The 15,554-nt window shown below is 44.4% G+C and overlaps 1 protein-coding gene across 6 annotated transcripts in view; it reads left to right on the top strand.

Moving 5' to 3' along the window:
• Nucleotides 1-15,554, top strand: part of LOC138819690 (dynamin-3) — a 421,025-nt gene that overhangs the window by 311,338 nt on the left and 94,133 nt on the right. For all 6 annotated transcript variants that reach the window (XR_011369577.1, XM_070011194.1, XM_070011192.1 and 3 more), the window contains one exon: nucleotides 13,456-13,567. Coding sequence is in view for 5 of the 6 variants with exons in the window: in XM_070011194.1 (XP_069867295.1) it covers nucleotides 13,456-13,567 (112 nt within the window). In the remaining variant the exon portion in view is untranslated. The remainder of the gene's footprint in view (nucleotides 1-13,455; nucleotides 13,568-15,554) is intronic.

Here is a 15,554-nt window from a genome sequence, read left to right as displayed (position 1 = left end):
CCTCACCCCACGCCCGCCCCTCGCGACCTCGTGGACGGGACGGCTTCTTGCTCTGCTCTCCTCCCAGTTGTCTGTCCTTCCCCCTCAGCCTCTCCTCGCTCTGGGCCGCATGCAGCTCGGATTGCAGCCACCACCTTTTTGTAAAAACGCTCCTGTTACCTGGCGGAGGGGCCTGCGGTTGGTCGAGCCGCAGCAGACGCGCGGCCCGTGGCCCGTGGCTTGTTCCCCTGTGGGCAGATGACTTAAAGAAGGGAATAGGCGTTATTGACACACGGTAGATCACAGGCGCCCAGCGCCGCAGCCCGGCCCGCCGCGCCCCGTCAGCCTCTGCTCCCTGTCTGGGCTGGGCTTGTGCCATCTCCCTCTCTGCACCCCGCCCACTTAAAATGGCTGCTGCCACTTTCAGAAGCCACGTGGCTAATTCCTGGCCAACCTGGACCGCACAGTGACACTCTTGTCTCAAGAAACAAATGAAAAGAAGATGATGATGGCGAAGAAGAATGGAGAAAGGAGAAACAAAACGACCCCCTGTGGGCTGTGCTTGGGTGTCTGGTTTACTGGCGGCTTCTTGGCTGCGCCCTCGGGGGTGCGCTGCCCACCGCGCCGGCAGCCGGCAGCTGTGCGACTCTCCACACCGCCTCTGTGCCCCGCGTGTGCGGGGGGGGGGGGGGGGGGGCGGAGGGACGGTTGAACCTGACGCTAGAAGGTGGCGTAAACCCAGGCTGCGAGAAGGGCGAAGGGAAGGCTGATCCAGGCAGAGAGAACAGCGTGTTCCCAGATTCTCAGCTGGGAAGAAACCTCAGCCGCCCGCGGACTAACCGCCGCAGCCTGAGAGGACAGGGCGGGCGGGGCACCATGCAGGGTGCTTGCCGGTGGTCTTTATTCTAACGCAGTAGGGGCCGTTGGAAGAGTGAGGCGGTCATGTGGGGTGAGGGTGGCATTTCTGCGGTTGGCACTCTGGCTGGAAGATGGCGTGGAGGAGCTGCGTGCTCGAGAGAACACCCAGAGAACTAAGGGGAAGATGTCGAGTGACCCCTTGGCACGAGCATCTAACTATAAGGAGCACCATTTAGCCGGGGGCCAGAGGCTCAGGCCTGTAATTCTAGCTACTCAGGAGGCTGAGATCTGAGGATCACAGCAAGGAAGTCGGTGAGACTTGTCTCTCTAATAAAGAACTTTTAAAAAGCCAGAAGTGGAGCTGTGGCTCAAGTGTTAGTGTGGTAGTCTTGAGTAAAATTAGTTCAGAGACAGTGCCCAGGCCCTGAGTTCAAACCCAGGAACAGCAGGGGAGGAGGAGGAGGAGGAAGAAGAGAGGGAGGAGGAGGAAGGGGAGGAGGAAAGGGAGAAGAGGAGGAAGAAGAGGAGAAGGAGGAAGGGGAGGAAGAAAGGGAGAAGAGGAGGAGGAGGAAGGGGAGGAGAAGAGGAGGAAGAGGAGGAGGAGGAAAAGAAGGAGAGGAGGGAGGGGTGGGAGGAAGGGGAGGAGGATGGAGAAGAAGGAAGGATGGGAGGAGGGAGGAAGAGGGTAGCATTTGGAGGAAGAGGAGATTTAAGGATAAACGAGGATTTTGAATTGGTGCAGTCAGGATGGCAACTCGGCCCTGTAGGGAGAAGCCGGCCTGGTGGCCTGGTGGTTGCGCATCTTGAGTTCAGCACTGAACCTGAATCATCTCCGTGTCACCGTCGCAGGGCTTCTCAGGAAAAACCTTGCTTGATACCCAAGGAGGGATCTTTTCAGTTTTACTCAATAAAGTTTTCTAATATAATTTGAGGCGTTTGAAACCCTTATTCCTGGGCAGGATCGGTGTATCGTTGTACTCCAAGTATGACCCTTTTGATACTAGCAGGGAAAGAAGCTTCTCCGATGGAGCGAGCTGGTTCTGGGCAGCCTGCTGACATTGCTGAGAGGTCCTGGGTACAAAAGCTCTCCTTGCAAATGTTGGGGAAAGATACCTATAAAAACTCTGAGACCAGAACTCTTTTAAGTGAGAAGTTGAAATATTTTCCAATATGTCGTAGATAATAGTCTCTTCAGATTTTGTGGGTTTGTTTTGTCTATCTTTCCTAGAAATTGTGTCCATATATGATAATTTATCTAAAAGTATACTTAACATCTCAAGATAATTTAACCTCTGTTGAATCATGTGTCTTGTTTGTAATTTTGTTTGCTTTCTAATCTTTTGTGTCTTTTGAGTTTCATTTTATCATCTGATTCACTGAAGAACATACTCTTACATTTAATTATGATATATTTGGTTTTCTTGGTTTTCCGTAATTTTTGACTTTCTAAAAAGTCTATATTCTGCTTTTTCTTAGTGTTATAATTTTCCAACTTGTTAAATTCAGTGTTTACAATGTATTTCTGGGGATTTTTCTCTTTAATAATAGGGCTTACATGACTGTGATTTTTGTTTCTGGATAGAGTTTTGGCTACATGTCCTGAGTTTCAGTCCTGTGTATAATGCTGTTTTGTTTGTTTAGTAAATAATGTGTAATTACAGTTTTGAGTTGCTATTTGGCACAAGTGTTTTGTACTTTTACTTTGAAGTGGTTTTTGGTTCTCTGTGGTTTAACTCATTATCAAGGTTTCTAGTTAGGATGTCAGACATACTTTCTATAGAATAAAAATAATAATGCTTGGTGCTAGCTTATTAACTTAAACTAATAGAAGCATAGTTTTGTTTCTTAAACTGTACATGTCAGACCTCTGTGCCATTGCTCAGCTGTCAATAGTGTTTGAAACGTTTGGATATGGAGAAAGGACCAGTGAGGGCACTCGGATAGCCAGCGATGCTAATGAGCACTTACTATGCAAAATACATACAGGGAGCACTCAAAGCTCCAGCATCACACTTAGTTGGATTGAAAACCGAGAGTAACGTCTAGATAGATGGATGGATGGATGGATGGATGGATAGATAGATAGATAGATAGATAGATAGATAGATAGATAGATAGATAGATAGATAGATGGATGGATGGATAGATAGATAGATAGATAGATAGATAGATAGATAGATAGATAGATAGATAGATAGATAATCATAAGAAATGCTAATAGATTGGAAGGGTAACACTTTTGCTGAGGGACGGCAGTCAATTACATGTGCAATTAACAATGCACTCTATCACTTCCAGCAAAAGGAAGGGAAGCTACAAAATCCCAAAGAAACACACAGAGTGTTCAAGAGCCTTAAAAATAAATACGTTTGTGTGGCTGAGCCAGAAGGAGGAAAGGCAGCGAGACAGGCAGCTCATCACAGGAAGCATCTAGATTCTTTTTCTATGCACAGTCGGAAGTCACCAGTGGACTCTGGCTAGAGTGGTAAATAACTTACAAGCCCAGTGCCGGCGGCTCACGCCTGTCATCCCAGCTACTCAGGAGGCTGAGATCTGAGGATTGTGGTTCAAAGCCAGCCCAGACAGGAAAGTCTGTGAGACTATTTATCTCCAATAAACCACTAGAAAACTGGAAGTGGTGCTGTGGCTCAAGTGGTAGAGCACTCGCCTTGAGCTGAAGAGCTGAGGGACAGCACCCAGGCCCAGAGTTCAAGCCCCACAACCAAAAAAACAAAAAAAACAAAAAACAACTTACAATCTCTGTGCTTCCGTGTGAAAATGAATGCAAAGGGAAGGTGGCTCAGTGGTAGAGTGCTTTCCTTGCATGCATGAGGCCCTGGGTTCGATTCCTCAGCACCACATAAGCAGAAAAAGCTGGAAGTGGTGCTGTGGCTCAAGTGGTAGAGAGCCAGGCTTGAGCTGAAGAGCTGAGGGACAGCGCCCAGGCCCAGAGTTCAGGCCCCACGACCAGAGCCAAAAAACAAACAAACAAAAAAAAGAGAGATTAGGAAGTTGTAGCATCTTCCAGAGAAGACAAGAACGTGCCTTGGACATGGGCTCTGCAGTCCAGGGGCGGCTTGGCATATTGGCAGCAGCATTTAATGTTACCCAGCATGAGGGTCTCCGTGGGTGGTGCTCTGGGCAGACAGAAACAAACCTTTGACAGAGTTCTGGGTACCCAGAGTTCAGAGGTCTGACAAAGGACACAAGCACAACAAAAGAGAGGAAATCGGGAGAAGGAAACCTGGAAGTCTTGAGGAGAAAGTTCTTGAAGATGGATGGGGAGGGGCCAAGAAGCCTGTCCATATCAATGCCCTAGTGCGGCCAAGAACAGGGGGCCAGGGAGTCAACCGCTTGCCTCATAAAGATGTAGCGCACATGGCTCCCTAAGGCTGTAGCCAGAGCACAGGACAAGGCCCTGTGGTCCATGAGGAAAGGCTTGAAACCCGAGAAGGGGGAGAAGACAGTTTAAGAGAGCGCAGGAGTCTTGCTGAAAAATCAAATAGAAATGGAAGAGTTTCTGGACGTGGAGAAGTAGCAAAGTAAGAAAAAAAAAGTGTGTGTGTGTGTGTGTGTGTGTGTGTGTGTGTGTGTGAGTGTGAGTGTGTGTGAGTGTGTGTAAAGGCTGCTTCTTTTTAGGAGCAGAAAGGAGGATAGTGTGCAGTAGAGCCCGGGAATGGTGGTAGCAGGCCACTTCATGAGAGCGTTAGAGGTGGTGGCGCCTGACGTAGAAGCTGAGTCCTGCCTTCCTTCAAGGCGAAGGCAGAGTCTGTGGCCCAGATGCAGGTACTCTGCTGGAAAGGTCCGTCCGTGCACACAACAGCTTATTTTCCTCACAGTTATGCAGCAAGATTATCTGCTGGGTGTGAGTGGAAGAAAAGGTAGGGACTTTTATCTGCTGGTACAATATATGTGTGTATATATATTATACATGTATAATGTGTGTATATATATATTACAGAATTATATTGGGATGTCTGACAAAGCTGGTGCCCATTTGATATTTGCAGTTGTATATTTGCAGTTATCTACTTGGAGTGACTATAATCAGCACAATGTTATGGCTTTTTTTTTTCTTTGTGTCATTTAGCAGCTTAAAAGCTGCAGCTGAAGAAGAAAATTGTTTTCCTAGAGTTTTATTAGGCAGGAAAAATGGAGGAAGGAAATATGGCTGCAGGGTTATTGGACATGCACTGGTGGACCCACGGTGGAGCCTGACCAGGTGTTCAAAAAGGAAACGAAAAGTTGATGATTTTGTCATCAGTGCCCTGCTGTGACTTGGTCATGGATATACAATAGGTATTATCGTTTAGATAGGAAAATAGTTCATAGGAACTTTCTTCAAATCCTGAAAAGCATGTTGAACTAACTTAATTGCAACTTTAAAACAATTAAGTGGGTACACAAGAATAAACCTTGGTGAAGTCTTTAGGGAACCATGAGTATATGATTCCTGCATGATATATTTAGGATTAAGTGTCACGCATACTGCTTAACAACTTACATGAGTCTGGCTAGGAATCATTTGAGCTTTATTTTATTTCTGTGATATGATTGCCAATGATTCTGTTGCTGTCAGAGAAATGTTATATCATTATAATTACACATATAATGAAAAATAGGAGAACTGTGAAGGTGTATTATTTGGCAAAACCAGGATTGAGACACTAAGCCATGGGAAATACTAGGCCCAAACTAAGTCCGTAAGCTGTAATAGGCCTAAACGTCATATTAATAAGAATGCAAATTCCATCCTTAGGCTTCAAAAGGACTAACTGCACTCAGTGCCGAAGGGGCGGGCTATGAGGAGTCACATGTGAAAGAACTCAGGGCCGCGGCTATAACATGTAATAGCAGGCTTGCTGTTTATAGGTCTCGCGTGTGCATTTACCTGTGGCTAGAATTACATTAGGTCAGCTCTTCACATAGGTACCTTCCTTCTCATTGCTTTGCCAGGAGTAAATGTTGATGAGTATCTGCATTTTCAGAAATACAAACTGGCATTCAGAGAGAGTGCATTAGCCAATGTCATGTACATAAATGTACATCCTGGGTAGTTGGTCCTTGCTAGATTCTTCCTTACTACATTCCACCCAGAAAGAAAGGAACGATTCAGCTAAACTCTTTTCTTGCCTTTGTATCTGCAGATTGGTCATTTCATTTCCAGGAGGATTAAAAAAAAAATAAAATGTTCAGAAGGGCAAGAAAGATGCTATGTATCTAGAATCTTCTTTTTTTTTTTTTTTGTCGGTTGTGAGGCCTGAACTCTGGGCCTGGGCGCTGTCCCTCAGCTCTTCAGCTCAAGGCTAGCGCTCTACCACTTGAGCCACAGCGCCACTTCCAGCTTTTTTCTTTTTGCTTATGTGGTGCTGAGGAATCAAACCCAGGGCCTCATGCATGCAAGGCAAGCGCTCTACCACTGAGCCACCTTCCCAGCCCCTAGAATCTTCTTTATGAAAAATATTTGAAGCTATTAGCTGAAGGACTGGCTTAGAGACTAGAAGCCTTAGGATTCCCCGGATGCACAACTGTAACGTGCGAAACATTCATGAAGTCATGTTTTCCTGATGGCAGTTTAAACCTATTTAATCTCACCGGACAGGTTTGCTATTTAACGAGCTCACATAAGAGTGGTCGTGTGAACATCCACGTGAGACTCAAAGGAAGACACAGACAGATCCACGAAACACTGTGACCTCACCAGCAATAGGGGCTTGCCGGCCAAAGCGGGTAGCTACACGTCGCCCTCCGGGAGGGCCTGGCGCTCGGGCAGGGAGCGGTGGGGGTCCGGGACTCTGCAGCAGACCCCTAGCCGCTTCCCAGAGGCCGGCTGGTGGTGTGGGTTCACATTCAGTGCCGACTGTGAGACCCGAGACTCACTCCTGGCCTTCGCTGCCCTCAGAGATTGCAAAACAGTGCCAAGGGATTGACTCAAAGACTCTCTTGAAGCATTGTTCAGAATCATCTGTTATCTGTTTGAAAAGCCATGACAGGTAAGGGAATCAAACTTCCTATTTTTAACAGCCAGAGGCCTTCTTTTGACTTAGGAACAAAATGTACACAGACAATCAAAACATGAGCTCATGGTGCGGCCTCCTTCCCATTAGAGAACCACTTAACAGCCTTCTACTTAAGGGGAAGCATTTCGCATCTTCTCTTTGAGCCTGGAAGTGACTTCCCATGTCTTCAAAGTCTAAAACACATCGCCTGGTTTTACAGTGGAATCATCCAGAAGCTCCTATCTGCATGAGTGCAGTTGAAATAGACTAAACAAACAAAAAAAATACTGGCAGTGGAAATTGCTGTGGGTTATCTCCGCAGCCCAGCGCGGTGGGAACCTGGAGGCCTGGCGGACCGGGTTTAGTAAGGAGTTAGGAGACTTCCAGTAAACCAGCTCCGTTCAGTGTTAAAACCTGTGTCCAGCTCCTCGGCTGTCTAGACACAGCCAACCAGCAGGCTTCTAGAATGGCTAAGAACCAAGCAGCCAAAGCCACCAGAAGCCTTTGACCCTCTTCTAATGTTTCAACCAGATCATTATTTTCCCTCTCAGGAATTTGGCTCTCCTTTAAGGGGAAAAAAACAGTAAGATTTTCCATGCGGAGAGCCCCTGACAGAAAATACTCTGGCGAAAGGTCAGGGAGGAGGGCCGGAGCTGCATTCTTCAGGTGGGCTCAGAGAGGTGGAAAGTCTGCGCCTCTTCCCTCTCCCTGCTCTCCAGCTGGCCCAGGACACCCAGAACTGTGGTCCAGCTGCGGCTCCTCGGACGCGTCCACGAAAAGAGCTCACACGGAGCACTGGCGGGCGCTGGGGATGCCCCCCCATGGAATCCCCAGGGTCGCTCCAGGCAGTTAGGGAGGGGAGAGAGCAACGGGCGAATGCGTGTTTTGTCAAGACAATCCGTGGGTCGCCTCTGCTCTATAGCCAGTTTTCTGCCAATAAACTTCATTCCTGGAGAACGCACTTCATTTACGTAGGCCCCTTTTTATTTAACATCTGACGTTTTCTGTAGAAAGTGAAGGAGCTGATCAAAAGTGGAAATGTTGATTTTAAAAATAAGCACTCTTCACGTTCGTCCCACTGGGACCTCCCTGCCCTCCCCTCCCTGTCCTCCCCTCCCTCCCTCCCTGCCCTCCCTCCCCTCCCCATTTTCTCATCTTTTATTTCATTCACCTCTCCTTTTTTTTCTTTCTTGTATTTCATTCCTTCATTTATTTGTTTAAAAATATTCATTTTATGAAGACCCTAAGTATAGAGGACAGGCAGGCCCACACTCTACCATGCCTGGTTAGATGTTGGGAAAAATCTTCTGAGTTCTTGGAAACTCCGTTTTCTCATTAGTGAGGCATTCTGCAAACCTTACAGCGGGAATGAGGAATAAACAAGATGCCTTTTCTTTTAACATGGTAAAAATTAGAGTTTCCTCTTTTTCGCGTCTCCATTTATTGCTATATTCCAAAAGGTACCCACACAGAAATGAAGAAAAATATAGAAAATTAGAGACATTGGTCAACTCCTTACAAGACTCAACTCCTTACAGTCGACTAGACTGAAAATATCTCAAGCTTTACCCCAATACACATGCGGCCAAACAAGAAAACAACCAGAAGGTTCTGCAGGTCTCCATGGAAACACCTTGAGAAGTAGGCCATGTGCCAGTCAGAAATCCAAACAACCAAATACTCCGCAAGGCCGAGTGAAAACCAATCCAGTTAAAAACTTCAACACGAGGAGATCCAGCGGGGAAATGGATTATAGTAAATAGTTAAGACAAATCCATAGCATTCTTGCCAAGTCATTGCTGAAAGGGGATAAAACAAATATAGAATTTTTAAAAAACAAGGAAATTCTTTACAGAGATATGAAACTAATAATTCAGAAGTATATTGAGACAGATTAATATTTCTGGAAAGGTCACTATTTCTAGAAAGATTAGCAAATGTCATGTGAGAAGGTGGCAGAAATAAAAACTTCTAAATCCTGCAAGAAGTCAGGAGTTACTATTTTATTTCTGAATTGCATAAATACAAAAATGAATTCAAGAGTGATTTGAAAGCCTGAATATCATCAATTTACCTTAGAAGGAAAAACTTCTGGAAACATATAGAAGCTTCAGCTTGCTGGCGCTCACTGTCTCTCATGGGAATGCTGCCCCTCCGTGCAGCATCTTTACAATAAAATAATTGTTCTAAAAAAGAAAGAATAAGCATTTTAAAAAGCAGTGCATGTCTCCAAATGACAAAAGTAAGATCAACATATGACCGTGGTAAGAAAAAAAAACATTAATGAAACTTCTCATGGGCTTGAGCTTGGAATGAAATATAACATCCAGTCATACTGATGGTATTTTTAAGAGGCAGGTATTTTTTAAAGTAAAAAAGATAAAAGTAAAAACAGAAAAAGAAGAGAAAAGGATATATCATGTGACTGCAAATGAAAGTGAAAATCCATTGAAATAATATACGGTAAGTATTTGATTGTGCTGTGAAATCAAAGCAAAATCTTCACTTCTATAAATATAGAAATGGTCAACTTCCTTAGTGACCAAAAATATTAAAGCATTCGTGGAGAATTCCTTTTAGGTTGTGAAACTAAAGGAATGTAAAGGTTTATGCCCAAGATTTCTGAGCCTAAGATTTGTTGTTTACTGTTCATAGATACCTATCAGTACTGGTCACTTTGTCAGAAAGTGAGCCCAATAAAATAAAACCAACTCATCTTAAATATCTCTTCCCATTTATTAATCTCTTACACCATGCTATTGTTTACAACTTTCTAAATTAAAAAAGCCGTGTACATTTTGAAGGCTCTCCCTAATGTGAACAGAGCATTTTCCCATTTTGCTCTCTGTGTTGCTGGAGCTCCCCTGCAGCTCATGTTCAACTTTAAACATACCATCTTATCCCAGCAATTCTGTTAAGCACCGGACTGTTCCGATTCTTTCCGAAAGACTTCAAGTGACTTATACATTATTAATTTCTTCCATGCTCTTAGACTTTACCATCGAGTTGGCATGAATGTCTGATCCTCTTTTCTCAGCCTCTTCTTTGTCTGTGGCTTCATGCCTACCTTCTCTCACTTGGGACTTGTGTGGCCCTCCTGTTCCCACTCAGGATGATCTACCTTCTGGGAAGGTAAAGGGAAACAGTGGTGTACGTCTTATCCTTTATGCTATTTTTTATGTTTCCTACTTCATTCTTACAATTTTAATCTACATCACCAATCCGTTTTGATTTTCAAATCATTTTATGATTTTCCTAGGTGAACATCAGCTTTTTCTTTTTTCCTAAACTGTGAGCATATTGCAGGTCATATATTTCCCTGAGCCCTTCGCTTTGCTCCACGATTCGACTTTGGCGCCTGCTGCTGTGTGATTCTTTTGTTACTTGGTGTGATACAAGGACTCTCTGGGAATGTGTTCTTCAGGTTTTTCTCTTTTTACCTTTACTTGTTTCGTTTAGATATTTTTCTCTTCCTTTTCCTCTCCCCCTTTTCCTCCTCACCCTTCTTCCCTCCCTTACTCCTTCACGTCTGGTTTGTGATTATAAAAATGTGACTTAGACGTTTCCTTCTTTCAAAAGTCTGTAAAGGATGATAGTGTGTATTGATCAGCTGAGCTCGTTGTGTTCGTGCTACTAGCAGGGCTTGAACTCAGAACCTGTTGCTCTCACTCAACTATCTTTTACTCATGGCTGTTGCCCTACCACTTGAGCCATACCTCCAGCCTGGATTTTTGCTGGTTACTTGGAGGTGGAGTCTCAAGGATCTTTCTGCCTGGGCTGGCTTCACATCTCAGTCTTCCAGGCCTCTTGAGTAGTAGGGATTATAGGCAAGTACCTGGCTTATGACAGACTGATTTTTGTAAGCCTTTTGTTCATAATGAAAAAGATCTTTAACTTCTACTTAAAGGAGTCTATTAAAGGAGCTTTGTGGAGTATCCTACCTATGACCTTTTATGTCTTTAATCTTGTCTGCTGTAACACCCAGTTATAAAGAGCTATATTGGTGCGTGATTTGGTCTCTGGTTTCCTTTTAACCCTTCCTCGGCTCGCTTTTCTCGGAGGCTCTCCCCTCACCTGCGGTGGGGTGTTCTCAGGTGGCTGCGTGAATGACTGTCGGAAGGTGCCGGCTTCTCTTCCCCAGGCTCTGGAAAGCTCTGGATCTCCGTCCTTACGCCTTTGCGTGTTCATTCCCGTGCCAACCCCCCCAGTCACCCTGGAGGTGGTTTTTTCAGTGGCTCTATGTCGTAACTGTGTGATTTGCATTTGCCCAGGTGGCATCTTTTCTTGTCAGTTCCTCCTGAAGTTTTGCTTTCAACAAAACTCGCTTCCAGTGTTTGATTCCTTCTACCAAAACTTCTTTTCATAAAATAGTTTCTTGTGCGATACATAAAGAGAGTAGAGTATTATCAGCTATAAAGAAGAATGAAATGGTATCATTTGCAGGAAAATAAAACTGGAGGTAAGCCGGACACAGGAGGATTACATGTATTACATGACAGCATCTTGCTGTTGCATTGGAAGCACTGCCCAGGTTCTCAGTGCAAACCCCAGGCCCACCAAAAGAATAACATCTGCTCATTAAAAACAAAAACAAAAACATATTCCAGTGCCCAGAGGGTGCTGAAGAAATGATAAGGATGTGAGTAAATAAGTGGGAAGAATCCAGGTTCTCAGTGCAAACCCCAGGCCCACCAAAAGAATAACATCTGCTCATTAAAAACAAAAACAAAAACATATTCCAGTGCCCAGAGGGTGCTGAAGAAATGATAAGGATGTGAGTAAATAAGTGGGAAGAATCCAAGGTAGTACTCACAAAGTGCTTTTTTTTTTTTTTTTTTTTTTTGCATATGCATACTTTTGTTTGCTTTTCTTGGGCTTCCTGTTGTTTCCAGTTTAGGTCTTCTGGGGTTTTCTTCCATGGTTTCGTCAGTGAGACTCTTATCTACAATTAACAACCAGAAAACTGGAAGTGACTCTGTGGCTCAAGAGGTAGAGCACTATCCTTGAGCTGAAGAGCTGAGGGACAGCGCCCAGGCCCAGAGTTCAAGCCCCATGACTGACAAATAAATTTTTTTTTAAAAAAATTACTATACAAGACACCCTGGGACAGGTCTGCACAGGGATGCAAAGTCCTTGATTCCGTCTGTTGAGAGATGGAAACCCAGGCTTCCAGGAAAGAGTATAAAGAGAAGAGATGGGTAATACATGCTGTTGCTGGTGTATCTAAATTAGTGTTGTGCTGGTTCTCCTGAAAGGTAATGGGATTGTGGGCAATCCTTAATTCTGATCACTGTAACACTATTTGTAGCAACCTTTCCTTAGAGATAATAGCAAGGAGGGAAGGGATGGTAGGGGAAAAAACAAGGAGGAGGAGGTAACAATGCTTGATAGGAAATGGACTCATGACCTTGCTCATGTACTCATGTAACTGTAACCCCTTTGTACAGTATTTTTCCAATAAAAAGCATGTTAAAAATAATAAAAAAAAATAGCAATAAATATGACCAAACTAATAGACATTGTCTATTTAAGCATGCTGGAAAAAAAAAAAAACAAAAAAGAAATGATGTCATTATCTTGTATCAGAAGGAAGGTATAAACAAACCATCCTACATGTATAGTGATGTGTGTTAGGCCCTTATGATTTGACATGCGTAAGATTTAACGGAATAAGTAAATGCCCATGATGTAATATAACAAATGAAAACGTTAGATAGCGTTAAAGGCAGCTAGACAGTGCAGAAAGGAGAGGAAGGGAGAACTGCGTAGGAGAAGACTGAGGTTATTTTGAGCTGTGGAACTTGATTGGTTGTTCCCATTGGTAATTCTTCATCACGGGCCCGTGTTACGTTTTGTGTGTTCGTTCATCACCAGCAGAGCGTATAAACACTAGAGTGCTGTCCCGGCTGCAGACACACATCCTGAGCGCCCGCCCTCCAAGCTTTTTCTCCCACTTTCGTGATCATTTCTTCTGTGAATCTACCATAGACTTTCAGATTCATGATTATCGCCATGCTTGTAAACGTTTCTTGAGCAATAGAATCATTCAAGCTTACAAAATAGCTTCAAAACACTGAGCTTGTTACTGTACAGTCGCCCACAGCACATCTCCCAGGAATACTGGCACGCCGTGTATTACATGGGATCCATTTCTTTAGCTTTTTAATTGCTTGGCAATATGAGTCCTATGACGTGAGGGTTTTTTATATTTGTGTGTATATTATACACACACACAAGTTTGCTAATTCTTAAAACACAATGTGGGGCTGGGAAGGTGGCTCAGTGGTAGAGCACTTGCCTTGCATGCCAGAGGCCCTGGGTTCGATTTCTCAGCACCACATAAGCAAAAAGAAAAAAGCCGGAAGTGGCGCTGTGGCTCAAGTGGTAGAGCACTAGCCTTGAGCTGAAGAGCTGAGGGACAGCGCCCAGGCCCAGAGTTCAGGCCCCACAACCGGACCCAAAAAAAAAAAAAACACAATGAGTTGCTTTTTGCTTTCTTCTTATGGTTGCTAGAGAATTGTTTTTCTACATGGTCCTATATGGACAATGGTTGTTGTCTACAGTGATAGCAAATCATTTTACATGTGGCTCAGAACTGAACCTTTTTCCCCCCCCCCAGGAATGTATACAAAGACTATCGTTTCCTTGAGCTAGCGTGTGACTCCCAGGAGGATGTGGACAGCTGGAAGGCGTCTCTGCTGAGGGCTGGGGTCTACCCCGACAAATCTCTGGTGAGTCTGACCTACCTCTTATTTAAAATGGAAGAAAACGCATTAACCGTACATGCTACGTGTGTGCTAGAGAGACTAGTTTTAACTTTTAGCTGATACTTTGTCCTTTCTTTCTACATTGCTTTTTCTCCACTAGAGTGCTATATCAGTAGGTGTATTCGTTAAATAAAATGCCTTAGGCTGCTGCCAATTACAGCCTGTGGACTCTCAGATCAAGGAAGGTGGTTTTTGTTGTTTTGTTTAAAAATTGTATTTTTTCCTTTATATTACTCTCCAGTTACTAGGGTGTTAGTACAAGCCATATCGCATCATTCAAAACAACAGCATTTTACTTTGAAGAGTGCTTGGTTTTATACAGACTCTCTCATGGTGTCTGCATTACTTGTATCCGTGGTTGTATCTCCACTCGGTCTCTGGCTAATGTCACTCTGAGTATGAAAGAACAGAAACTGCATATCGTTCTTCCCACTTATCTTTATTAATATACTTCAAGTGTCTGGGAGACACTTCCCTCGCTCGCATGAGTAAACAGAACTTCTCTTTGTGTTCTTGGGAACTGTAATGTTGCACAGGCTAGTGGAACAGCCCCCCCCGTCTGTGCGCACCAGCGCCCCTCTGTCACTGCCCGTCTGTGCGCACCAGCGCCCCTCTGTCACTGCCCGTCTGTGCGCACCAGCGCCCCTCTGTCACTGCCCGTCTGTGCGCACCAGCGCCCCTCTGTCACTGCTCAGCTCTACACCGCCCAGGGCTCTCCCCACCACAGAAGCACTGGGCCTCGGGACCAGGGGTTCACTCCAGCGTGACGTGACCTGTGTGGTGCTTGTTTGGCTCTCAGCCAACTTAGAAGACTGCTGATGTGTGGTGGGTCCTTCCTAGACTCAAACTAAGAACCAGTGTTTTCGAGATTAAAGTCTGAGATTTAGGTGGCCCTTGGGACAGCAGAAATACGTCTGTAGACTTCAGACTTATGACTTTGGGGGTCTCACTGGATCTTAATGGAGTTCCCAGGGGTAATGGATTAAGGATTCGTACCAAAATGTTCTATTTGTACCAAAATAATGCTGTTGTTTGAGCTCACCAATAGACCCTTTATGCCCTTCCACTGAGCACCTTCCTGACTGCCCGGTGAGCCCCACTCCGGGCCTGCAACGCTTTCCTGGAGACTCGCGGTGCAGATGGATCTGTGCAGCGTTTTGGTCAGTGTTGTGCTGTTTCTTCTGTTGTGTGCACACAAATGTACACACATACATGCTTCTCCAGAGAGTGCGGGTGAGGCCGGGCAGTGGAGGTCTCGAAGGAAAGGTGAAGATGTTTGGAGTTGATTCTGAGTGAGAGGAGAAAACATGAAGGGTTACAAAACCAATTAGTGACAAAATAAGATTTACCTCCTTAAAAGCTCGGGATGGCTGCAATTTTCTGAAGAGCAGCAAAGCATATGGGTTCAAGCTCACCCTCTATACAAATTCCAGATGTTCACTTGAAAGTTGTGTGATCTCGAAAAACCAACTGGCTTCTTTACCTCCCCAAATTATCTTTTCTAAAATGAAGATAACCTTATAGGATGGTTGATAGAATTCAATGAGCTCAGGCATGGAAAGCATTGAAAAAGGCATTAGAAGCGCTCTTCTTTTCTAATGTGAATATCTTATAAGCTAGGCCCAGGGAGACTATGGTTGGTGAGGGAAAAATTGTCATAGAAAACTTAATTCACCATATAGTAAACTATTTTCACAAATCTAGATTTTCATATATACATAATTCTACACCAAGAGGCAATCCAAGAGATACTTTTTTTTTTTCATTTTAAGCAAATCTAGAAATTCCCTACTATTGGTTTTGACTCTTCACAAAAGTCTCAAGTGTTTACAAACACATAGTTGGTATAATTGCCTGGGAGATCAAGACAAAGAGCTTTTTTTAAAAACACATACCAAAGGCAAACAGGAAATTAAACTTGGCTGCGTGCCATGACTGTTGCTTTTCTCAG

Source organism: Dipodomys merriami, unplaced genomic scaffold, assembly GCF_024711535.1.
Source record: "Dipodomys merriami isolate MVZ:Mamm:240054 unplaced genomic scaffold, mDipMer1.0.p SCAF_81, whole genome shotgun sequence".
In the NCBI taxonomy this organism is placed as follows: Eukaryota; Metazoa; Chordata; class Mammalia; order Rodentia; family Heteromyidae; genus Dipodomys; species Dipodomys merriami.
This window is presented reverse-complemented; position numbering and strand designations above follow the sequence as displayed.